This window comes from Pleurodeles waltl, chromosome 6, assembly GCF_031143425.1.
Source record: "Pleurodeles waltl isolate 20211129_DDA chromosome 6, aPleWal1.hap1.20221129, whole genome shotgun sequence".
Classification (NCBI taxonomy): domain Eukaryota; kingdom Metazoa; phylum Chordata; class Amphibia; order Caudata; family Salamandridae; genus Pleurodeles; species Pleurodeles waltl.
The window spans coordinates 1,398,586,924-1,398,613,435 of NC_090445.1; the positions used below are offsets into that span (position 1 = coordinate 1,398,586,924).

General features: G+C 44.6%; 1 protein-coding gene across 1 annotated transcript; it reads right to left on the minus strand.

Moving 5' to 3' along the window:
* Positions 1-3,386: 3,386 nt before the first annotated feature.
* LOC138300885 (prothymosin alpha-like) lies at positions 3,387-6,743 on the minus strand. Its single transcript, XM_069240739.1, has 5 exons — positions 6,565-6,743; positions 5,235-5,318; positions 4,861-4,954; positions 4,649-4,716; positions 3,387-4,107 (listed from the first exon to the last, which is right to left on the minus strand). The coding sequence occupies exons 1-5, from the start codon at positions 6,616-6,618 to the stop codon at positions 4,039-4,041; spliced, it is 369 nt and encodes a 122-aa protein (XP_069096840.1). The 5' UTR covers positions 6,619-6,743; the 3' UTR covers positions 3,387-4,038.
* Positions 6,744-26,512: the final 19,769 nt, after the last annotated feature.

A 26,512-nucleotide genomic window follows, 5' to 3' on the forward strand; every position in this document is an offset into this window, starting at 1 on the left:
TAAAACGTGTTTTTATTCCTACCTCCTAATACCTTCAGCCAAAGAAAGTGGAATATTTCCAAGCACGAAATATTACAGTATTAGAAGAGACTTTGTCAATAATTGCCTAACAAAAATATTCTTCAGCATGACCCCGCCTATTTTGCCAATGGCTTGTAGCTAGCATTGAAAGAAAACGTACAAAACGCAATGATACACTATGTAGTAGAAGCAGCCTTAGCGCTGCTAATTCTTTCTGGAGCTCCCCCATCTCCTGACGCCGTTTCTGTGTTTTCAGGGAAATTACATCATCTCGCGGAGGTGATTTCCCTGAAAATGAAATCGGGCTATCAGCACCCTGAGCACCTATCCAGACAGGAGAGGTATGGTTGGAATGGGGAGAATATCCCCTTTCCAGTGGTACCCTTGGCTAGTGTATCCAGAGAGCCACTTCACTAGACACCTGGTGGGGGGTTGGTCCCCAGTATCATTTTGGTAAAGTCCAGTCCCCCCCAGGTAAGATTGGGAGTAATAGCCCTTGATCTGCCTCACAGAGAGGGGGGAGAAATCCCACTAGATCACTAGAGAATGTTTTGTTACTTTAGGGTAGGGTTGGGGGCTGCCCATGATGGGCCGGCCAAGTCCTTGATTTCCTCGCCTCTCAGGCACTGGGAAATATTTCTATTAGTGCAGGGGTGGGGGCTGCCAAAAATGGGCATGGCAATGCTCCCACCCCCAAAAAATAAGCAGCCAGTATTTCTGCCCCTCCCCCCAGTGCATACGAGAATTATTACCCCTAATCTGTCCCCTGGGCAGAGAGAAAGCCCACTAGACACCAGTAAAGCTTTTGAACTCTTGAAAAGTAAACATCTGGCAGAGTCTGGGGTGGTGTGCTTTATATGCACCCCACACCACTTTCTTACCCACAGTGCCATGCAAACCTCCATTTTTGCCTTCAATCATGCATTTTCCCTATATTTATGTGACAGAAACTTCCGGAATGACCAAGATTTTACAAAATTTCTACCACCAAGCATTGCCCTATCTGTACTGGTAAAAACTCTACCCAGTTGTGTGGGTGCCCAAAGCGGGTACGCATAAAAAAATATATAAGGAAAATCTGCCCCTTTGATTCCCCCTTAATTTCTACGTGTTTTGGGCACTTCCCTGTAGCAGGCAAAAGGCCCACCCACACAAAGGAAGAAGCATTTTTATCAGTAGACCTGGGGGAACACTGGGTGTTAGGAAATCTGTGGCTCCCTTCAGATTCCAGAACTTTCTATCACAGGAAAATTAAGTAAATGTGTTTGACACATTTTGGGATTTGCAGGACCTTCTGGGAAACAGAACCTACCTAGTCATTTATATTTAAGCTCTGAGCATGTGTCAAAAGGGAAGGGACCCCAAATACTCTTTAAAACCCACCTCCCCTTCCAGCGGAATTAAAAAGTTTGAAGGCCACTGTAATGAATCCTTACTGAATTCAGAAGTTTGTTTACTCTTGAGAAATGTATAGCTTTCCAGGTTCCACCATATGTTAGTGCAAAATATAGGCCGACCCAGTAAAATTCCAAAGAAGTGTTGAAAAATGTGTTTTTCTGATTTAAGTCTGCCTGTTCCTGAAAGCTTGAAAGATGTTGATTTTAGCAGTGCAAACCCTTTGTGAATGCCATTTGCGTGGAAAAAATATTGCGCAGCACTTTTTCCCCATTTTCCCAAAATAAAATCCAAAATATAGCTGTATTTTGGCTAAGTTCTTGGATCCCTGAAAAAGAATCCACAAATCATGGGTATCTTTAGAATCCCTAGTATGGACGCAATTTTGGGGTAGATCCCTTATGTGGACAAAAGTTATGCGGGCCTAAGCAGGCCTGGCTTTAGAATGGTGCGACAGCACCGGGTGCTGACCTCAAGAGGACAGTGTTTAGCAAGAACTTACAAAATTTGTGATTTAACAACACCTGCTGAAAAGTTCCTTTGGACAGGTACTGTAATAATCAAGAGGGGATTCACCAAACGTCCAATGACAACATATTCACCCAAGTATTTTATAAATTAAATTAAAAAAAGACAACACCAGCGTTTGAATTGGAAGTGTAGGTACTCCATAACGTAGAGTATCTGTTTGCTACCAAGAAGTGCTGGTACTCACCCATTAAATGAATTGTATCTGTGCTGCAAGGTAGGGTTTTTGTATGCGATATATGCTACCGTACAATACAGTATCAGGACCACTGGAAATATGGGGCAGGGGAGGACCACACTTTGTGACGAGGTTGACTAAATTATGCGGCAAGAAAAGACAATTTGCCTTAAGATCTAAACGATGGTGAATTTTCAAATGTAAACATCACACTCATTCCTTCATCATTGGCGAGGTGAATAGCCAAAAAACAAGTTGGAGTCACCAACATGGTATCTTTCTTGATCTCTTATTCCGCAGGTAGTGTAGTCTCAAAAATACTCTGGCCTAGGTAATGAATTTGATAGTCTGGCAAATAGGCACTCAGCGTTGCCCAGTTCATCGCGACCTAAAATGGAAGCTGGGAGTGGCAAAGGTACTGTCAAACCCCGGGGTTGTTGAATTAAGGACCGCTTCGACTCCACCCCTCAATCTTTGCCGTATAGGCGGATTTCAAAATAGTAAAGTAAAGGTCTCTGCAGGGCAGGAAATCATTAATCGCTTGGAGAAAAGTCTAAATTGCATAAACCCTCAGCCGGTGATAATGTGCAAAGGAATACTGCTGCCTAAATCAGATAAAAGGTCTCCAGATGACTACACGGATATTCTATAGCAGTGCTAGGAATCCATTTTGCAGACTTTCCATGGAAACGAAAAAACAAAATCCTAGACAATGCAAGCCAAGGTTTGATTTCCAGTCAAAGTTAATTAATCCACCGCTTTCCTTTTTACTGTCCGGGACTGGTAACTCGCAAAGGGTAATAAAAATCAAGAATCCCAAACCCGTTTGCTAACTTTTACAAGCGTAAAGCACAAGCCCACTCGTGACACTTAAGTAAAACTACATATGCCACCAGGTTAATTCGTGTCTGGGAAAATGCTAGAATGGGTAACATCCTTCAAATCTGAATTGTGTGCACTAGGATCAAACATTGCACCCTGCAAGGGATTTTGTGTACCCCGCCTCATGAACATCCCCAAATAATTGTTTTATTAGTTTGCTACTGGCAGGGTAACACTAGCCCCCTAATTGCGCCAGAACTAACTTATGTGCTGATGCGGTCAATAAAAAGGTTCTTCCCATGCCCTGGTACATAGAAACTGTAGCGCACTTATTACATCACAGATGCCCCGATGTAGCAACAAAATGTTAGCAGGTCAGGGCCAAGGGACAAAGACAACACTCGATGTGTACACAGTATCAAAGAAATGAAAGTAATCTTGATTTTATAAAAAGAAAGATTTATTTATAGTACTTAACCGAATATGCAAAGTAGTGGTCAAGCATCAACTAATGAGGTATCGAGTTTCAAACCAGAAAATGGAGACTATGCCAAATCCCTCAAAATCTTTGCAAAACGCACACTTTGTCAGCACACAGAATACGAGAAATTTACATATTAAACCTTTTTCAAACCTTGCACCAAACTATATATACCAAACAGCAACAAAATGGGAGTCCAAAGATCTATACAAATAGAGCCAGTCAGTCCTGGTTTATTAAGACCCATCTCTTTGGCCTTCATTGCATATGAAACGCCTATGCTAAATCTTTATTTTACAGGAAGGCAGCTTTACTTATTGAAACACACGACTGTGTAAGGCATGTGCTTCAAAGATGTACAAATAGCAAAGCTAAAAACTACCACTTAAAAACACATTTGTTTTTTTGTTGTAGCAGTCAACCAGTACAAACACGCACCAATAAATAACATTTTACAAAAAAACGCTGCTATCTTGCTGTGATGTTACATGTGGCTAGTGCATGTGAGTTTAGTTTATAAAAAAGTTGGTCTGTAAAATGTACAGATAAAAAGCACATTCTCTACAAATTAATGGCAACCATGTCACTCAAGCTATAAAAAATGTAAAATTGATTAGGCCGATGCTTTAACTTCTGTGGAGTCGCCATTCTCTGTCTTCTGCTTTTTAGTTTCGGTTTTTTCCTGAAAAGAAAAAGCACAAAACAAATCACGAATCAGCTCGCCTGCAGAAGCGGAAATGGAAAAAGCAACCCCAAACCTAAACATTAGGACTTTCCTTACTATCCCATATATCTCTCAGGACCCGAAACATGCTTAACATATTGGAAGTGACCTAGTCTAACGGGAACAATAATGCGGGGGATCTTCTCTCTCACTTAACTCTTCCACTTCAGGATAAGCATCCGACACCCTTTTTTACAAGGCAAATGATTAGGAGTAGAACTACCTCAGTACAAGCGAGCGTGTTAAGAAACATGCGGAGTATACTCTATACCCAACAGTAGCCTCGGAAGGCCAATAGCAGGGCCAAACGATGGGGCGTGATTATTTCGAATATTCTTTAGTTTAAATGCGTTCCATCGTGCGGACGGGACCGAGGGCCCAAACCGAGATATATTAATGTGCTTGAGGGCCACTATTATGCTACCCAACTGAGATATTCTGTAGATGTTGTTTGCCATTTTCATTCTACAATAAACCAACAAAACATTGAACATGTTACCTCTTCTTCTGCAGGACGTTTCACGGGATGCTCTTCTGATTCTTCTTTGCTTTCTTTTTCGCCCTCTCCTTTAGCAGTAGGAAGAAAGGTTGTACATTTAGTGGAACGCCTACTTCATGTAGTGTGTGATTTCGTCATACATTTAAACGATTTGAGGGGCTGCGAAATCCTAAAGATCAAGGATACTATAATAGAAAAGACACATGGCGTACCTCCCTCTGTCTTCTTTTCTACATCAGCCTCTTTCACCTCCTCTTTTGCTACCTCTTCTTCCTTTGGTTTCTCTTCGCTGTGGCCATTTTCTTCCTGAAAGCCAAGGATTTGTTGAATTAAATTTTATACGGATTCCTGTAGGAAGGATCGCACATGAAAGCGAAGCAACGCTGTTTACAGCACTGTCAACTGAAGGTGTGCAGCTGGCTACATCAAGCTTTGGTACGACCGCTAGTCAGTTAATAAAGATGAGCAAAGAACCCCAGGTTTCACCACTACTAATCAACACGGGACTGCTGTAGTTTTTTTTTTTTACGTTACAGCCATTATAAAGTAACAATGCAACGCAATACTAAATAAATGTAAAACGTACTGTTCCGTTCGCAGGTGCGTCGCCACTTCCGTTCTCAGCCTTTTCTTGTGCTGGTGCCTCTTCTTCTTTCTTCTCTTTAAGATCCTGAAGCACAAAAAAAAAATGTTTTACTGCTAAGTACACTTTACTTGACCTCGTAAAACTGCTACAACAGCAATTAAAAATGCTCTATATGATGACTCCGTCGACTGGGCCTGTTGGGGGCGCCAAACGGAAAACGCGAGCGCCTCTGTTATCCGCAGGCCGTGTGCGGCACTGCACATCTGGGCGCGCGCACTCCAGGAGAGGTGGGCACGCGCACACACGCGGGTAAGACAAAGAGCTAGGTGAGCCTTCAGCAAAGGCGCGCGCGCGCGCCTTGCTGCGACCTGCGAAGGCCGATGGGAGGCGGAGCTCCCGCTGCCCCAGCGCATGCTCAGAAGTAGCCCGCTGGCAGAACCTCGCGCGCAGAGGCGGTTTCCCGCCGATTCCCAGTGACGCGTGAAGGATCTGAGGAAACCAACTGCGCGCGCTCCATCTCAATGGGTGCGCGAGGAAGGGGGGCGATGCGCGCTCGCGAGAAGCGCCCGGCGGGTTCAAACGGGAGGCGGAGCGACGTTTACCTCAAAGTATTGACGGGACCGCAAGTGGGGTTTGGTTAAACTACAAGACTACACACGGGTAGGTTATTTTCCACACAGTACAGCAAGGGAGCTGGTATTCACACGAAAAAGGCCCCGCCGGGTAGTATCTAACTTCACTTACCACACACCATTCACTGACTGATACGTAACCAGTCCAAGGGATCTGACAAATAAACTAGAGGCAGTTGTGACTGAACACCTGCTAAGAGCGCGGCCGTCGCTGGGGATTTCGAAGGAAAGAGTTGCGCTGGAAGCAGCGAAACCACATCCCTCCCACACACCAACCTCTGAAACATCGAAGAGAAGCGCTAATGACAGAAACTGGAGCGGAAAGCCCCGTACGGAACAGGACAGAAGAATAACCGCTTTATCGCTGAAGCCCCACTCATTAAAATAAGGGTAACCTGGCATCCCCGCACCTGCGAAGACATTAGGTGCGAGCCTGCGAACGTTCTAATTCACCGGCAGGTTACTAACATAATTCTTGGCCGGCGAGCCGAGATTTAAGGGCAATTTACACACAAGACAGCAGCTATATCTTGCCTATATGCGCCCAATGCGTGTATGAGCTGTAAGCATGCTTATTATACCAACTCTCCTTCGGGCCTGAATTATACAGCCAAACAAGCTGTCCACGCGGTCCCTCACACCCCCGCACCGAACACACAAAACACGATAGCTGGAACAATAGAAGATCACATCCTTACCTTGACGGGTACTTCAGCGGGAGCGGCGGGGGTATCTACTACTGTATCTGCCATGGCGGTGATTGCAAGTCGCGGACACAAAGAATTTGTTGGCGGAAAGTCCTCGGGCTGCGCTCGTTCTTGAGGTAAGGATGTTTCACGCGAGCTTCGGCGAGCCAGTGAGACGAAGCTCCGCGGCAGGGAATTAAATACGAAATGTATACGGGCGGGCCCAAGTGTCGCTTCGAAGCGAGATTGGATGAGACGATGCACATCTCATATTGTCATTGGTGGAGCACTCAGTCTGTACAAAGGCAAGTTCTGCCCCCTATCTTCCCGTGGGCGCTTCTTATAGGGGATTGGTTAATATATTTGAGGGATCCCCGCCTACTTCTCATAAACTGCACCTTTCTGGAGAAAGCGAGGTACCACATTCTGATAGGCTAGAGTCCCTGTCTATCCTATGTCGTTGGAGCCGCCTCTTTCCAGTGACGAGTTTGACTGACTGTCACAAATCCAGCCTTTCCAATATACACTGCTGTCTTATTGGTTGCAACAGTTTACTTGACCGGACGGAGAATGCTATGCGCGCGAGGTCTTACCTGTGTGTTTTTAAGCGAACTTAGTTGTGAAGAAGCGAGACGCGACGCCTAATGCAACTTTTTTTTTCTTTCAGAATTTTGTGATACTAACGGACATGGTTTACCTGATGTTAGAGTGTCTGTTAAGTGCAAAAAAAAATTACCGCTATTCTGATATCCACGTCGAACCACAACTAAGCAGTTATGCACTATGTTGACTGTTCCCTAGTGTATACGGGACATTTGTTTTACTGAATCCTTCTCCGGCGCTTTTCTATGCATTATTTAGTTTGGTGTGGTGCACTAACTTTCTTTTTAGGTCCAGCATTGCACCGCGCAAGCGCTGCTTTTCCGACGTCTTGGTATGTATCTGGGCATTTAACAACGCCCACCTCACGCCCAATACTACCAGTAGTTCGTGGGCTTGCCCTTCAAAAATCCTTTAATGATACTGGTAAATGATTTACCTTTGTCCCTCCTTTGGAGTTTTTTTTTTACCACCTTGGCCATCGCCCGTTACAAGGCTAATTGCACTTTTGATGATAAATTTGACTACGACTGAACTTCTTTTTGCTTTTGTGTGTCTCTTCATGCTGATGCTCATGGCAGCCGTGCCACTTTGAATCGGCTTGCTTATGTGAAACTGTATTCCTTTAAATTTCAGTTTATGTGGTGAGAAAAGTCTGGTTAGGAGTGCACAGACCAGCCAAACATACATGCGCACTAAGCTCTGTCCAACCCGGGTTGGAGAGAACAGGCAGACTCTCCCAGTCTGCGTTGGAGCGCCCTGGCTGGCGCTTTGACCAATCCAAACGCTGCTGTCATGCTGCCAGCAGCATGACATCAGTGTTCAGATTATCCACAGGGCAGGATGGGAGCCTGTTCCTGCAGTGAAGGAAAGAGGAGCTGCACAGTGGTGGCGGTGGATTCAGGTAAGTTTTTTTACTTTTATTATTATTTAATTTTCTCCACACTACTTTTGCCTTTCAAAAATCCTTTGTTATCACTGGCTCTATGTCTGTCCCTCCCTGGGGCAGTTTTGTTACCACCTTGGCATCATACCTGTTACATGGATAATTGCACTTTGGCGATACGTTTGACTGCGAGCGAACTTCTTTTTCCTTTTGTGTCTCTCCTTCGCACTCATGGTGGCAGTGGCGATTGGAATTAGCTTGCTTATGTCAACTGTTTTACTTTTCATTTACAATTTATGTGGCAAGAAAAGTCCAGTTAGGAATTTACAACGCTAATAGCTCCAACTTGACCAAACACGCAACCCATTTCATTGCAAATGTTTGTTCTGCCTTGGCCACGCTTTACATGCATTGCTTGCACAATGTAATGGAAAACAAGAGAAAATTTATCAGTTTCTCGATATTTTTGGTGCATCACAGAGTGATGTCCAGCAAAGCCCACTGCGGCTTAGGTTCTCCACAAATGCCCGTTGTACCAGCCGGATGAACGCCGGTACCTTGTCCCCACACAACCAGCTATAAATGGCCAGGAAATAAAACAGATGTCACCATTCTGAGAACCAGTACCTGCCTTCTTACTTCATGCATTTCTTGCATTTAGTTATGGCTATTTTAGTCCAATCTGGAAAAAAAAAGAATTTGGTAAAGAAGTTCCTTCTGAAACAGTCGTGTTGCATACTCGGGTGTGACATATTCCCATGTCATGCTAGTGTTCCTTGTTTATATTTGTACAGGTGGTTTATTGTAATCGATTAGTCACGAGCATGACATGCTGTGTATTGCTCTTGACTATTTTGGAAACTGCTTTTTTTGTAGAACAGCGCCTCATAGAATGATATTTTTTTAACAGATATATGTGGGTGGATGGGCGGTTGCCGACAGGGGACGGCCAGCAGAGCGAAGCTTGACTTACGAGGACCGCTGCTGGACTCTGGAATAAACTGTAATCTACTCAAACTAATTGGAAGCGTTTGGCGTATTTTCTTTACACTGGCGACGAGTGGACACAGACCTTTGGGAAAGAAATTGCGTTGGGAATTGGGTGTCATAGCTGTCATTGTTTATTTTTTATCAGCACTGTTCCGCAGTCGATTTTCAGGCGGAGCGATTACAGATAGGGCAGAGGATCATATTTATTATGATGCTAAGCAGGCACATTAACTAACCAGTTACATCTGAGCGCGTTGATGTACAAGGTACTATAGGATCCTATAGGTGTGCATGGCTGTGGCGTTAGAGCCAGGGCCCTAGCGTAGAGCCAGAGAAGCGCGGAAGTGGGCGGGCTAGGTCCCGGTGTGGCTTGCACCACTCTGTGTGCTCCCCTGCCACCTCAACTCGAGTGATCTGTGTGGCGGACACGTTAGTAACCCCCTGTGAATCTCAGTGCAACTGATGTGTTGATCTATGTTTTGTGGATTGCGGAAGCGGTCCCTGTTCAGGGGTGTAGCTTGCAACCGGAAAGTGGTGGGAAACAACAACAAATTCCACTTTTTATACCCTACATCCCCCCTTAACTAACAGATCCTTGCGTGCTCGTGCCCCTTGGCTCTTGAGGTGTTGAGGTGTGACAGCACATTCTAGTATACCTAGAATCTCCACAAGTCCGTAAAAGCTGTTGCACCAAAGGAAATTACAGTGTAAGAGTTACTTATTCCTCACTTGGGAAAATGCGTTCGGTGAAAGAGAGGGCATCTCCCCTACCAGCAAAATGAGTAAGAAGAAACACAAAAGCTCCAACTTGCAAACTGTGCACTCCAAGCGATGAAAAAAGAGTGTGGAAGAGTGCCAGACCTTGATTTCTCCTATTTCACACTTGTTTCGGAAGGAAGTAAAGATGCCACACAATTTTGACTTTTTGACGGACCCAGTGGAAGCTCTTTTTTCCTCCACCAAAGATTAAAGGGACCTTCCTCATCCCATCTCCCCAATAAAAAGCAAAGGTGGCTTTGAATACGGAAAGGGGGAGAACGTTTGGCTCAGATGTGGCTCAAGGGGAGTCAACAAGTATCCACGGAAAATCTTTCATTCTTCAGTTTTTCAAAACCCAAGGGCAACTCCATATACCGATCTCTCTAAATATAAATGACTCAACTGGGTGCAATTTGGAATATCAACAAGGGGATCACATTGAATCGAAAGTAGACAAGGTGGGGGCGAAACATCCCCTGGATATCTCACCTGGAACACCAGTTGGTAAAGGAAATGTTTGGGGATCAATTAGTGATTTGGACCTACTCACTTTGAAATCGCCGTCTCCTCCTCCATCTCCATCTCTTAACAGTTCTGAATGTTATAGTCAAGAAGGCAATGGCCACGAAAAAATTCGAAAATGAGGGATGGTGAAAGAGCTTGCGAAAAGCAAGATCCTATTGCTTCCCATTCTCTGGAAACCGGGGCCCTAAGATCCAGTGCAGGCTGCAGGAGCCAGTCAACGACTGTCAGAAAGACACCCAGCAAGGCATCAAATGTCTACTCACCAATCTTAAAACTGGTTCTCCATCTGCGCCCGAAAACACACCACTTATAGCCCAGATCAGCACAGGTAATAACCAGATAAACTCATCCCTACAAGGACAAAAAATTGTAATAGAGAGCGACCCAAAGGAAGCCCCACAACATGACAATCTCAACAAGGAAGGGCATAGTGATAAAGTGTGGGACTTCTTTTTCAAAACCTCACAACTAACCCTGGACGCCTTGTCTTATCAATCTACAAAAATGGACGTGCAGGTGGACCTGCTAAATATAATGGCGCAATCTGTTTCAGGGATTGATCAAAAATTGGCAGATCTAAATACTCTGATTAAATGAGCTCAGAACTATGCGGAAACAAAACATGACTGTACCTGCGCCCCAATAATTAGCAAATTGGCTGCTCTTCCAGAGGTCGTACGCACTCTGATGTCCGATTTCAAAGCCAATCTTATTACTCTAGGAAGAAAGGATGATGAAATAGGGTTGAATATGGGGGAAAAGAGGGGTAGGGTAAATGGTGGAAGGGAGAGAGTGGATATAATTGACCAAGATGTAGTGGAGGTGAACTTAAGCCCAGAGAACAAAGGTATCACAAAGGAACTAGCAAAAGAAATATCAGAATCCCAGGAAGGAGCATTTAGTCAGACTCTACTGCCCCTTTCCTCACCTTCACCCAAGGTTTTAAAGTCCCAAACTCAAAATGCATTAAAATTACCGGTAGCCAAAAGACAAAGGAAAAAAACAAAGGAAAGCTAGGAAAAAGTTGAAGGGTGTCCATGGTGCTACCGGTGACATCATGATAATTATATCAGTTTCTACAAGTATTGAATTTGAGAAAGGGGAAAAAAATTGGAAAAAGATATAACTAACAAGAGCAGCACTCCAGTGGCTAAGGTGTACCCATTATTTAACACTCATAAAGGGGGACATCATCCCCAAGTCTCTATTGACTATATTCCATGATTAGAGGAGGCAGGGGCCGTACCTATTTTGGAAACCATTGGCTATGGGTAAAAGAAAGTGCAAGCGCCCCAAGACCCGGGGGTGGGAGGAGACCAAAAACATAGGGCCAACTTCAAAATTAGGTTAGAAGAGGGGCAAAGAGGAAATCTTAAAAGGAAGGTTTTTGAAAATGGTTCTGTAGCAACAGCTACTACAATAGATGCCATTGTAAATAGAGGAAGTGGTAGAATAAATCCCCCCTTTGTGTTTTAGCCCTGGGGAGGGCCCACTACAGAGCAGATCACGATAACTAGCTCAGACAAAGGTCTGGGTCGAGAATACCAGCCATCGAACGGAAGAGAATGGTCTCCACTCACTACTACAAATGACCAGCACTGTCAAGCGTGTGAAGCTACTCAGGATTTAATATTGGAGGGTTGTCGCCAGCATCTGTCCGGAAGTGGAAATAAGATAGTCTTCTCTCCAAGATACCAGACTAGGGGCCCACAAGATATATTAAATAGTGGGAATATATTAACACTTTTGCAAGCAATACCACCATTGGAGAACATCCAATCAGTAGATATTGATTACATAGAATTTGTAGTCACAGCAGAGTCGACAAACAGCTCCACCAAGAATCCATTCTTGTGACTTAGTCTTCATCACTTGTCGCCAACAGGGTCTTTAAGGAGAAAAACGTTTTCCACCATTGGTGAATTGACCTAAAAATCTCCCAACAGATCGGTTATCCTGAACCCTTGGATTCAGGTAATCAGGTGTCAGAACTCACTGTAAAGAACAGAGTTTTTGAAAACTGCAATTGGAAATTCCACACCAGCCATCTGCCACCCACTAGGCTCTACACTGGACAAGGGGCGGGGATCTGGCCAATTGAATTTACGATGGCTCTCAGCTGCTCTTTATAACGGTGGAAGCCTCTGACAATATCCCACCTTGTTAAATTCTACCAAATGCCATATCTTTGTAATTCACTTGAAAATCTGTTCCTGGAATATAAACGGGATTAGAGCCAACAATCAACGCAAAGATCTAACCATACTAAAAGATTTTCAAATTGTGTTGCTCCAGCCAATATGGTGAAGAATTTTGGGCCCCCAGAGGGAGGTTTGGCGACTTTTTTTGCAGCTGGGTTGAAAGTAACCTGTACACAACTAAAAGAAGAACATGCAGACCTTTTGGTAGTAGGAGTATCAAACTGGCATAAAATGATATGAAGATCCCCTTCTGACAATAAACGTCTATGCACATCCTTATACCCACTCTAAGAAATGTCTGTCTTCCAAACTTGTCGAAGTAATTTTAGCCGGGCTCCAAGAACCAGATACCCCGGAGCTATTAATTGCAGGGGATTTTAATATGAAATTATTGCAACCTTATGAAAGAGAGGAATAGATTGTGCAGCAGAAATGGTCAGTCCCACAGCAATCTTTAAGGAACATAGGCAGTGGCACTACAGATGTCGAGGTGGCTACTTTTGTTAAGAATCTAGAGGCGCTTGATCTTAGAATTCTGAATGGTATGTATCAACAGGATACCCCTCTTGCAGCCACCTGCCACGCCTTTGTAAGGCAATCCCTAATTGATTATACACGGGTTACGTTGCCGCTTGTAACCTTAGCCTCCTCTTAATGTATCGTAACAACTGAGCTAAGTGACCATGGGCTGCAAAGTATTGAGATCAGTCATAGTTATCCAAAGCACAAACTAGCTGCAACCTCTTCCAGGAACCTTTCCTCAACCAATTATAAGAAACTTCAATGGTGCGGAGATTCAATTGAAACTATTAGAAAAAACTCGGAGGCACTATTTAATAAACTCATATGTGATCCAATTGATGATCTAATAATCTTATGGTCAGTATTCCTGGAGGAGTTTGCAACCACGTTTTTCTCTGACACTTCCCATAAACCCCACCAGTATTATGTGTAAGAAAACATTAAAAACAGAGAATTTATTAAAAAACAACAGTGGTTATGTCGCAACTAAGGAAGAAGAGGAATAGATTATTAAGATTGGCAAAAACTTGACCCTGTATACATACAGATTTAAAGACTATAAATAGCTTATATCGGAGACAGATGTGGGAGGAAAAAGTAAGGAACAGGCAGGACTTCTGGGCAAAGGCCCTATTCTTAAGTAAAGAAAGGAGCTCTCAGGAATTCTGAACAATGGTAAATAACCTAAACAATCCTGACCAGTTCTGATATTTCCGAATCATCTTGGTTTGACTTTTTAACCCAATATTTTAACCAAGATAAAAACTGTCAAGAGGTGGTGACGTGTACCGGGAGCCCATTAGGGACTCATGGCCAGCAAACTGGTGATAAGCTAACCCACCACAGGTCTAACGAAGAAAACAAACAAATGTTCTCCGTTGCTCAGATTACCAAACTCATTGATAACAGCAGGCAGGTTGGGGCACCTGGCCCGAAAGGGGTACAAAATGCCTCATGTAAAACAAACTCAGATTTCTGGGCAGAGAGGCTGGTAGCGGTTTATAATAACACGCTGGAGCTTGAAATTATTCCAAACTCCTGGAAGGGGGCCCTTATTCACCTGATCTTTAAGGGCGGCAACCGCACCAACCCCGAGAATTATCGCCTAATTAGTCTAACCGACTCGGAATCAAAATACTATGTTGACACTCTTTTGGAAGATCTCCGAGCCTGGGCTGAAGCAAATAACATTATCCCAGTTAATCAGACAGGCTTTATTAAAGGGAAGGGAACAGCTGTAAGCATTCTATCACTTACCACCATTACATATAAATGTAAACAGAAAAAACAACCCCTGTACTTATGTTTTGTGGAGTTTAAATCTTCTTTCGATTCGGTACAGCGCAGCTAGTGATGGGCACAATTAACCTTCTGGGGTATTCCGACAAAAGTTATTGAAAGCAATACAGATGCTATACACAGATACATGGGTTAGAGTGAAAATTGGGGACGGCTTTTTCCTATCAAGGAAAACTGGGACCAAAGGCGGTCTAAAACAAGGCTGCGTGCTTGCACCTTATCTCCTTCGCCTCTTTGTATTGGATCTGTCCTCTGTTGGATGAGGTAAATGCTCAATTTCCAAAGATCAGTGACTTATTCCTTTCGAACCTGCTCTATGCGGATGATGTAGTCCTTTTAAGTTATGCTAAAGTTGGTCTATAACGTCTGATAGTAAAATTGTCAGAATTCGCAGTAATAAACAAATTGGAAATAATGAAGAAGAAGTAAAATACCATGGAAATAAGCAGCAGAACACACAAATCTCATAAGTGGTTCCTCCAAGGTTAAATACTTAAACAAGTTAAAGCATACAGGTACTTGGGGGTTCTATTTGATGAGAACAGGTCCTTTACTCCACAGAAACTTGACAACCTGAAAAGGAAACAGACTGCTACTCGCTTTCCGTACTCTACAAATATTGCTACATGGCCCTACTTATAGACCACTTCTAAATTGTTAACCAGCAAATTAATCCCAAGTGTCACTTATGGTAGTGAAGCTTTGAGAGGTAGGGACGTTATTATTCTGAACGGGATAGTCAGGAGAGTTTTCAGAGCTCTTTTCCATCTCCCAATGAAAGCCTCACAAGCCCAAATTAGGCTGGAATTTGGTTACTTGAACCAAGTAATAGCAAGACAGGGTGCCTACATTAAAATCTGGAAACACGTACAACAAGCTAAGGGAATTGAGCTAAGTCAAGCACTCTGGAAAGAGATTAGTATGAATCCGTGGGCCCCATCAAGGCTATATTTAGACCAGGCCCTTGATGATCTTGGGGCCCACTCACTGTGGGAAAAGTCTTTACCACTTGATGCTTTTAAATTAACCATTAATCTAACTGTGAAAAGAAAATCTGTAGCTGTGGACAAGAGTCTTTTTGCTGGTAGATCTCATGCTTGGGCTATAATAAACTAGCACAAAACTCTAAAACTTCAGTTGTATCTGGACATGGGCTGGTCAAAAAAATAAAAAAAGACTCATTTACCAAATATCGATTTGGTCTTTTCCCAGGGGGCATAAACTCTGCTCCACGGGTAGGCTCTGATATTAATTCTCCTTGCCTTTTATGTGGAAGTGGCATTGGGAACCTACTACATTTGATTTGTATATGTCAAGGGTTGAAGCAAGAGAATGTAGGAAATATCTCAAGGTTGCCTTTAACCAGAGAGCCATACGCACATGCAGGCAAGCAGTGATTACCAGTTTCAATTCCTTGGACACTGTGCTGAATACCAGTTTAATAAAATTTTTAAGTCAGGCTTCAGAAAAATTGGACACCCAAATTAATATAATTCCAGCTGAGGGTGCAATATGAGTTTGTGTATTGGCAGTTCATACACTTAGTCTAATCTTAGGGACATGGGAAATGCAATTTTATTGGATGTATAGTTGTCTTTCTACATATGGGCTTCAGGTAATACATTTTTAGTCAAGTCTGGATGCCCCTCATGTAAATCAATCCTGCGGTTTGTATGATTAAAAGACACGTAATGATTGTTTTTATAATTGTATTTATCAATGGATATGGCAACAGAATTTTTATACATGTGTAATGAATTTTATTAACAAGCACTAGGGTTTGTATAGATACAATTTTTAAATGGTTTATGTTTTTTTACATGAATTATGTATTAAGATTGTGTATGTTGTATGAATGATGCAATGGCTTTGATTAACCAAGCATTTAAATAAAGATTTATTCATGTACATCGTGGGGGCCATTTTGAAAGATTGAGATGCACAACAAGCATCTGTACAGGCAAAATGAGAACTAAAAACTGTTCTTAATGATGCTGCCCATTGATGATTAACCATCTCCCAGGATGTTCTGGTGATGTACTTGGTCAGCAGTACAGAAAGTGTGCTTGTCCTTGAGGAGATTACCCAATTTCCTGAGGTTTTTAGTGATAAATTAGTAAATTACAAGGGGTTTAAGCATCACCTTAGATTGAGTGAAAATGCCACTCCTTCTCGTCATAGGGTGAGGAATGTACCATTATCTTATAGAGGAAAATTGGAAGACATATTGCGTGACGTGTGAAAAGAACATAATTGAGCCTGTGGAATCATTGCCATGGGTATCCCCAATTGTGATTTTTGTGAAAGCAGAGACTATGTGTGGATTTACTAATAATCCATACCATTTGTGTAGATGCTCATCCACTTCCTAATCTTCATGAAATGGTGATCACCTTAGCTGGGACACAAGTGTTTTCATGTTAAGATCTTGCGAGTGCGTACAATAAAGTGTGTCTTGAGGAAGAATCAAAGGACCTCACAGCTTTCATTGCTCCAGATGGTCCATTTAGGTTTTGTCATATGCCATTTGGTCTAGCTAGTGCAACATCTGTTTTTCAAAGATTAATGGAGGAAACTCTGGAATGTCTAAGTGGGGCAATAGTATTCCAAGATGAAATACTTGTATTTGGCAAAAATGCCGAAGAACATGATAATTTTATGAAAGTTTTAGCGGCTCTATCATCATAAGGTCTCACCATACAATCAGACAAATGCAAATTTAAGAAATGCAAAGTGGAGTATTTGGGACACCTTATCAGTGGTGTGGGCATCAAACCCAAGCATAGTCATGTAGAAAGTATCACTAATGCACCCATTCGAACCTGTAAAGACCAATTAGTGGAATTTCTAGGACTTACTGAGTTCTATGCTAAATTCATTCCTATCTATGCAGCCAGAGTGGATCCTTTCAGTTGTTTAAAAAAAAATGCAGAGTTTGAATGGACTGACTGCATGGAAGCAGCTTTTAATGTTCTGAATGGGTTAATTGTGAATCCACCCTTTCTTAAACCTTTCATTATTGGACAACAATGTGTTGTTATGTTTGACACCAGTAATTGTGGACTTGTGGTGTGTTGATGCAGAGAGATTGAAACAAGAAATGGATTGTGGCATACGCATCAATAGCTTTACAAGATGCTGAGAAAAAAGTATTCTGTGATAGAGAGGGAATTGGTGGCTCGTGTATGGGGAGCAGAGCATTTTAGATCCTTTTATGGAGAACGAAATTCATTATCAAAACTGATCACAAACCCCTAGTACATATGATGGCTCAAGGTGAAGGGCATGCAATGTCTGCAAGGTTAGCCAGATTGTCTTCTAGACTGCAAAGTTTCCAGTATCAGTTAGAATATGTACCTGGAAAGACAAATGTACATACTGATTGCATGTGCAAACTAGCTCTACCAGGGTATAATTTCAATGAAGCAGATGAGGAAGAATGAGAGGTAGAGTTTACGTTACAGAACATCAGTTTAGTTGGTATTGAACAGTCCGTCATAACAGAAGTTAAATGGAAGGTAGAAATGGAGGATTGTGAACTCAATAACGTCGTACAGTTCATTGTGAATGATTGGCCAGAGGAAAGAAAGATCCCAGGAGAACTTATTGGTTATTTCAAATTAAGGGAGTAAATTGGCTGTGGAGAATGGTATTGTGAACCCCTCCGACTGAGCCACTCACAAAGCAGCCATTAGCAGCTATCACTGGTGCATCAAGGAAGCCAAGACAGTAGCCATCACAGCCCACATTTATACAGCAGCCAACCACATGAATAAGCTCTGCATCATAGTCAAGGAATTCCCCAACCCAGCAGCCACAGCGAACAAAATCCACCCCTCTCAAGAACTCTGTGACACCTTCTCGGACTACTTCCTCCACAACCTTCCCAGACAGTTGGAAACATGCAACCCTCTGCAGACCCCAGTGAACTCAAAATTCCCAACTGATCTCCCTGCTGCCCAACCCTGCCAAAGTACTCGAGAAGGCCATCAACAAACAGCTTACTGAATACCTGTAACAATATCACCTATGTGACGCCTCCCAATCAGGGTTTTGTGCCAACCACAGCACTAAGAACACCTTGATCGCTGACACAGACAACATCAGAACCCTCCTTGACCGCAGGGAGACGGTGGCCATGATCCTTCTTGACCTCTCTGCTGCTTTTGTCACCGTTTCCCACCACGCCTTCAACAACAGACTCTAAAACATCAGCATACCCCAAAACGCCCTTAACTTGAGTGCCTCCTTCCTGCCAGGAAACACACAAGGCATCTGACTGCGTCCCTTCACCTCCAAACCCAAGCACATCTTATGCAGTGCACGCCAAGGCTCTTCCCTCAACCCCACCTTGTTCACCTACATGACTCCCTTTGCAGACATCATCAGATCCCACTACCTCAACATAATTTTCTACGCAGATGACACTCAAATCATCCTCTGGCTGACCTATGATCCCTCCACCACCAGAATCAACTTTTGTGACACCATGACCAACTTAGCTAACTTGGTGAGCGACAACTGCCTTAAACTCTACTCTGACAAGACAGAAGTAGGGATCCTTGGAAATAACACCTCCATATGGGACCACAGCTGGTAGCCAGCAGAACTCAGACAAACACTCACACACACAGACCATGCATGCAACCTAGGCATCATCCTTGACAGTGAACTGACCATGAAACAACAAATCTAGGCAGCTACCTCCTCCTTTTTCCACACCCTTCCCATGCTCCACAGAATTGTCAGATGGATCCCAGTCAACACCAGAAAGGCAGTCACTCAGGTCCTTATCTAAAGCTGGCTCGACTACCTTCACTGGCTCCCCATGCAGAAGAGATGCTAGTTCAAGATACTCACGCACGCCTACAAAGCTCTATTTGGTCACGGACTGGCCTACATCAACCATCGACTGTACTTCCACATACCCACAAGACACCTGCGCTCCTCCTCACTAGCCTGTGCGCACATCCAAGAAGATGCAGCAGGGGTCACTCCTTCTAATTTGCTGCAAGATCTGGAAGGACCTACCCCTCAATCAGCACTCTCCCTAGCAGATTTCAGGAAGAAACTCAAGACCTGGCATCGCACCCACAGTACCCATATACCCCTAGAAGTCACAGTGCCGTGCTATACAAATATTGATTGGTTGATGATAATCATAATTACAAATTCCTTACCTGGAATGTCAGGAGCCTGCATAGTATGGTTAAGCGGTATAAGGTGTTTGTGTATCTGAAATGCAGGGGGATCCATATATCTTTACTGCAAGAAACTCACTTGTACGCTAAAGAGGGGGCTGCCCTCTGCAAAAGATAGCAAGGGCAAAAGGTATAAACCACCTACTCTGTCTTTGCTCAAGAAACGTTAATATGGGTGAAGCCTGGTGTCCCAGTCGACCTCACCAATAGCACAGTTGAAACGGAGGGGCAGTATTCAGTCTTGACAGGGCGACTAGGTGGTCAAGTTATTTTCTTTGTTGATGTAAAAGCTCCTAATGTGGACCAAGTTTTGGTTTTGGAAATGCTGTCCTGGGTGCTGTTCCCTTTGCTACCACAGGTGCTTATCACCAGTGGGGATTTCAACTGTGTGGCTAACACAGATTTGAATTGTTCCGAGTCCCCATTCCGCAACTCCACTACAGTTTGATTGGCCCAGAAGTTTGCTGCTTGGCAGGACCACTGGAGCCTGATGGATGGTTGGCGTCATTGCCATGCGCTAGATTGGGATCATTCCTTCCACTCAACCATACATGCACTGCTTGTGCACCTGGACTCCTTTTTTATGTTCTCTGGACATACTCGGGGCCATATCCTCTTGAATACCTTGCTTGAACTACATCTGACCATAACTCCCTGGAGAGGGACATGTACCTGCATCCCTAGTTGGTGCCTTAAGGCAGTAAGTCTGGAAGACCCCATGTTTCGCAACACGATTAGGGAGGGCATTCAGAATTATTTTGATGAGAAGCTTGGCTCTGCTTCCTCCCCACTTATAGAATGGGAAGCCTTCAAGATGGTCATTGTGGTGGGGGGGTGCTATTTGTCAGAGTCTGCAGTAATCCGGAAGACCCTATTGCAATATATTGTTGTCCATGAAGTGACCCTCCGAAATCTGGAGTACCTGCTCCCAGAAAGACTGGGTATGCAGCAGGAGTTACTAGACGCGAAGAAAAGAGCGGCGGAACTTGTGAAGCATCTCCACTGTTTCGATTGCAAGGGTTATGTGGTCAGGAAGCACACTGAAGGGAACAGATCTGGCCCCTTATTGGCTTGATTGGCTAACGGAGGGGGAGATCTGGCCTGAAGTCCTGCGCATGGTCCATTGGAAGGGCCTGGGAACAGATGGCCAACAGATGGAGTTTTATGCCGCCTATCTTGACATCCTTGCCCCTTGCTTAGCATCCCAGTACCAACACGCACTCCCCACCAAGGTGCTACCCCCACCCTATGAAAGGCCATTATTGTCCCTCCTTGAAGACAGGAAAGTCTGCCACAGGTGTGACTGCCTACAGGCCTTTACCAATGTTAAATGTTGATTACAAGATTCTTAGCTGTGTGCTGGGACACCATTTACTTCCCCACATGCCTGGATTGATCCACACTGACCAATCCAGGTTTATACCAGGCCTCTGTAAGGCTCTTAACGTCAGACGACTTCAGGCGATCCTCGTGGAATGTCCGCAGCTGCCGGAATGGGCTGGGTGCATGTTCGGGGACATGCAGAAAGCATTCAATAACCTAGACTGGAGCTACCTCTGTGCTGTCATGCTTCAGATGGGATTGGGTCCTTGGTTTATTTCCTGGACCTTTTTTACTATATATGTACCCTGTTGCCAGGATCTGTACTGGACACGCAATCTCGGGACAGTATATGGTGGGACGTGGCACCCGCCAAGATTGCCAACTGTCACCCTTGCTTTTTGCCCTCGTAGTGGAGCCATTGGCATGGACGGTGTGTAGTGGTCTACCTTTCACTAGTATTCGGTCCTGCGGGGTGTCCCATTTCATTTCCCACTATGTTGATGACATGGTGTTTATCTGCACAACCTTTGAACGGAGCCGGAGATGGTGGCACGATTCCTCTTAGCCTCCGGGGAGGCCTATGGCCTCTGAGTAAACTAGCTGAAAACTAGCCTGTTTTCGATCTGTGACAATAGGGAGGAGCACCCAGACATGAGTGATATGCACTCGGAGCCAAACGTGCTGCCATACCTTGGGGTTCGGATCTTATGGAGAAGCCTGACCTCCTAGAGGGCAATATAGGAATGGCGGTGACTGCTCTGCATGCGAGCTTGGTATTTTGGAAGATCTTGCCCCTCTCAGTTGAGGACCACATTGCTGCAGCTAAAGTGTTGGCGTTGCCTTGTCTTTTGTATTCCTTTGTGGTATTCCCACTAGGAATACCACGTATACCACGTGCCACATTCTGAGATTTTAATTCTATCCTTATTGATCTCATCTGGAATAAGGGGCGCCAGCGTGTAGCTTTGGCAAAATTGTAGCGAGCAACGAAGGACAGTGGGATGAGTACCCCTGACTTTTATTCATACTACTTGGAAGCCCAACATCAGTGGTGCATGGGCTGGTTCATGAGGAGGGATGCCCCGGGGGTTAACATGATTGCTGGAAACCCCGTGAGTAGGGGGCAGCTGTAGACACTGGCCATGACTTAACAGACCTCAGGATATGTTGGGTGCAAGTTCTTAGCTGGGCACGGATATGATCACTGTCTTCTCCGAGTTTGCCTCTAAAAGCACTGATCACACAACCACATGGAGGGTCGTTTATTGGAGTGGGAGGCAGCAGGGTTGGATACCGTGGGCGCATGATATGCTGATGCTGTACTGCGTCCCTTCGATGACCTATGGGAATATGATATCCCGGAGGAACAATTCCTGTCATATAGTATTCTGGAGGCGACTGAACAAACGAACTGTGGAACGCACGGTGTAGTCCCAAAGCTCTTTCATAGCAGTCGCTTTCTATACAACACCTCTAATACTTGTCTAATACTTGTTGCCTGGTCTCGAGTTTATATACTGCCCTACGGGAGGATGCCTGTCCCCCCTTGCGGGACTATGCGGTAAGGTGGGAGGGGGGCCTTGGGCACCCCTATCGGATGGAGACTGAACCAAAATGTGGGAAGTGCCGCCTAAAATCTTCTTGAATGCTCGTTTTAAACGAATCCATTTTTACGTCCTCCATCGAGCGTACCTCCGACTCTTGAAAGATAGTGTGTATTTTCCTTAGACCTCACATGAGTGCCCGTACTGCTGAACTGCCACAGGGGATATCATTCGCATGCAATGGGGTGCTCCCAGTTGACCCATTATAAGACGTAGGTGGTGTGCCTTATAGCAGAGCCCACAGGCCGTACCTTGACTCCCTCACACCGTCTTTGCATCCTGGGCCTCTATCCTCGCCCAGCTCAATACAGGGTCACCAGCTGGTTTATCGATCTGGCCTTGGTGTTGGCTAAGTGCAGAATCACTATGCTATGGAAGCATGCTGAGGGTCCCTGACTTGAGGGCTGGACGGTGGACGTGTTGCGCTAAGCAACATGGGAGGGGATGGCTCTGCTCTGTGAGGTGCACTAGGGTGGAAGAGGCATGTAATATGCGAGAGCGTAGGATGCTATGCTGGCTGACTTCCAGGGGGATGAGAATGAAAGTGTGGGTGATGTCTCTGACTTAATGTTTCTCAAGTGGGCTTTCCCTACTGGGTTTCTCGTGAGATAATACTTAAGCTTCAGGACTGAATTGCAGCTCCCGTAAACCACTATAGATTGCCACTACAAGACAGAGCTCATGGAGTACTTATGAGAGGCTGCCTACCTATGGCACGGATCTCTGGATTCTCTTGTAGGGGGTGCTGCCGCAGGTTTGGTGGAGGGAATGATTGACTGTTTATCTACTGTTTATTCGCTATATTCAATAGACCTGTTTGTATCATCCATTGCTAGATCTCACTAAATTCTGATTTTTATACCAGTTATATTCTAGGATATTCGCCTGTTATGGTGATATTCGCTTTCATACTTATCTCAGTGACATGTACCATTCGCAACAAATACTATATTATTGGTGATCTTTCTTTCACCCTGGTGCTTTGATATGTACTATGCGAACAATAGTACTGATGATTTATGTTTATGCCAATAAATAATATGCTTTAAAAAAGCAATGAATGGTAAGCAATGGGTTATCTCTAAGTCCACTGTAAGTTCAAAATAGGTTTTTCACAACCAGTTTATGCTGTCTAATAGGCGAGATCGAAAACTGATGTCACCAAGTAGTCATTTTTGGATTAAATTTACAGAGGACGTTCCACCCAACATGTTGTTTTGGCACTAATTAGCTCACAATATATAATCCAAGAATCACTTGTGCATTTATTTTTTTCAGTGTAACTTCTCTCCCTTTTTTCCATCTTTACAGCTAAAAAGTATTACTTGTCAGCCATCATCTTCCTCCTTTCTTTTCCATATATGCCAACATTTTAGAAGTGGAAAGTGGGAGATTTTAACAAAAAAATATTGGGAGAATGTGTTTCCACCATTGACTTCTACGGAAGCAGAGGCGATTTCAGGCAAAAGAGTACCACAGTAAAGTTATTTCTTACTTTAAAAAATCAGGTGTCTCCCGCCTAAATCGGGTCTATTGGCATATATGCTTTTCTCGGACTCATTTCAAATCAAATAGATTCACATTACTTTGTTACTTTATGTAGCACACTCTTGCCAATGCGTGCATGGGCTACCTGCCTGATAGGTTTTCCTCTTTGGACCCTCCCTTGAACATTTTGATCCCCGTGCAGGGGAGATTTGCTGACAGGAGCTTTGAAGCTGCACCCCCCATACGTGGTGACCTTCCCCCAAGGACCTGCATTTGGTGCACAATAAGCTTAACACAGTTTTGCCAGCAACAGTGCCGCATGATGACAGGCAGGGACATAACAGGGGCCTCTGCGGTGTAGGGCCAATGGTTCCTTGTTTTGGAGGGGTGGGCTCAGCCCTTAAGCCATGCCATTGCATGCCTGGCAGAATATGTGCAATGGCATGGTATAGGAAACATTTACATGCTTGGTAAAGCCACTCTGATTTCCAAAGCAGAGAAAAAAGAAAAGCAGAACTTTCATGTAACATCGCTGGCAGACAGAAGCCCAGCAAAAGATACCCCATGTCCTCATGTCCATGGCAGGGGTGTATGGCAGGCACTACAGCTTGGGAGGTGAGGGCAACCCGATTGAGCCTAAGACTAATAAATATCTCTGAGATATGCAAGACACCTGGGCCGCTCATGCCATTCTGCAGGGAGGCTCCATCATTTTGCATTTTGTGACTGGCGACATGCTGTTGTTAGAAAGTGTTTTAAAAATCAAAAATGCTCTGCTGAGCCTGTCCTTCAGATGTTTAAGGACAGGGAGATATCAATCAAGCGGAATTTGTATAGCGCAGCTTATCACCCTAAAGGGTCTCCGGGCACTGTGCTGAGGGTATAAGTCAAAGAGCCAGGCATCAAGTCCCTTCCTGAAGTGGGTTAGCGAGGGTGACATGCAGAGATGGAGGTGAAGGGTGTTCCAGGATTTGATGGCGAGGTGGGAGAAGAAGCGTCTTCCCATGTGGCAGCAGATGATTAGTGGTATCTGTGCGAGGGCGACATTGGCGAAGCAGATGTTCTTGCGAGGTAATTGGAAATTCAGGTAGTGATTCATGTAGGCGGGTCCTTGATCGTTGAGGGCTTTGTAGGCATGGGTCAGAAGATTGAATTTTCATCTCTTCTGGATGGGGAGGCAGTGGAGGTCTTTCAAGTGCTGGGTGATGTAGGCTCTCTAGGGTAGGTTGAGGATGGGTCTGGCTGCTGCATTCTGGATCTTCTTATGAGTTTGGTGGTAGTGCCTGCATAGAGTGCATTTCTGTAGTCCAGTCAGTGGTTATGAGGGCCTGTGTCACAGTTTTCCTGGTGCTGATAGGGAGCCACTTGAAGACTTTGCAGAGCATGCGGAGACTGCAGAAGCAGGTTGAGGAGACAGCATTGACCAGATGTTTCATGGAGAGTTCGCTGTCTAGGATGATGCCAAGGTTGCGGGCGTGGTCCGTCAGAGTGGGGGTGGGTCCAAGTTCCAATGGCCACCAGGAGTCGTTCTACAGGGAGGTGTGTCTGTCAAAGATCAGTACTTCCATTTTATCTGTGTTGAGATTCAGGCAGTTGTTCTTCATCCAGGCTTAGACGTTCTTCACACTGGTGTGAAAGTTGGTCTTTGTTGTGGTCGGGTCCGCTAAGAGCAAGAGAACAAGTGTAGGAGACTATGTTGATGTTGTGGGCTCTGACAATGTCTACAAGTGGTGTCATGTAGTTGATAAAGAGGGTTGGGCTGAGAGATGAGCCTTGAGGAATGCTGGAAATCATGTGCTTGGGTTGTGAGGTGAAGGGAGGAAGAAGGATTCTCTATGTGTGCCCCTTGAGAAAGGATTCAATCCATCTAAGCGTGTTGTTAGTGATTCCGAATTGGCACAGCCGATTGATGAGACTGCAGTGGGAGATGGCATTGAAGGCTGCGGAGAGGTCGAGTTGGATCAGGGCAGCTAAATTTCCTCTGTCGAGTAGGGTGCGGATGTCATCTGCTGTGGCGATCAGGTTTGGGAAAGGGGCAGTAGGTTGTTTATATCCAGGTGTTCAGTGAGTTGGAGGTTGATAGCCTTCTATAGGAAGTTGGCGTGAAACGGGAGCAGTGAGATGGGACGGTAGATCTGGATCTCTCTGGGGTCTGCAGAGGGTTTTTTGAGGAGGAGTCTGACCTCTGCGTGTTTCCAGATGTCAGGAAAGGTGGCTCTGGCAATGGACATGTTGAGGATAGTGGTGAGCTGTTGGCTGATATCGTCTCTTCTGAGGTTGAAGAGTCAGTGGGGGCATGGGTCTGTGAGTGCTCCTGAGTGGATGAAGTTCATTAGCGTGGTTGTGTTCGGTGTACTGAGTTGTTCCAATGTGGTGAGCAGGTGGTCGGCAGCAGTGAACGATTGGATGCTGGGATGTGCAGATCGCGTTTTTGGTGGCTGACGGACAAGTGAACTCTCTGACAATGGTGAAGAGTTCCTTGGTCTGGTTGGTGCTTGTCTTGATCTGGCCTCTTGTTTGCTGTTTTGAGCTGGCAGTGGTAGTTGTTGAGGGCCAGCATGA

What these genes read in the sequence shown, in the direction of transcription:
- LOC138300885 (XM_069240739.1), bottom strand. Translation starts at nt 6,618, where the DNA reads ATGGCAGATACAGTAGTAGATACCCCCGCCGCTCCCGCTGAAGTACCC. An exon ending in CCGCTGAAGTACCCGTCAAG is followed by an intron (nt 5,319 to 6,564) that starts GTAAGGATGTGA and finishes TTTGTGCTTCAG; the next exon opens with GATCTTAAAGAGAAGAAAGA. An exon ending in AACGTCCTGCAGAAGAAGAG is followed by an intron (nt 4,108 to 4,648) that starts GTAACATGTTCA and finishes TTTTCTTTTCAG; the next exon opens with GAAAAAACCGAAACTAAAAA.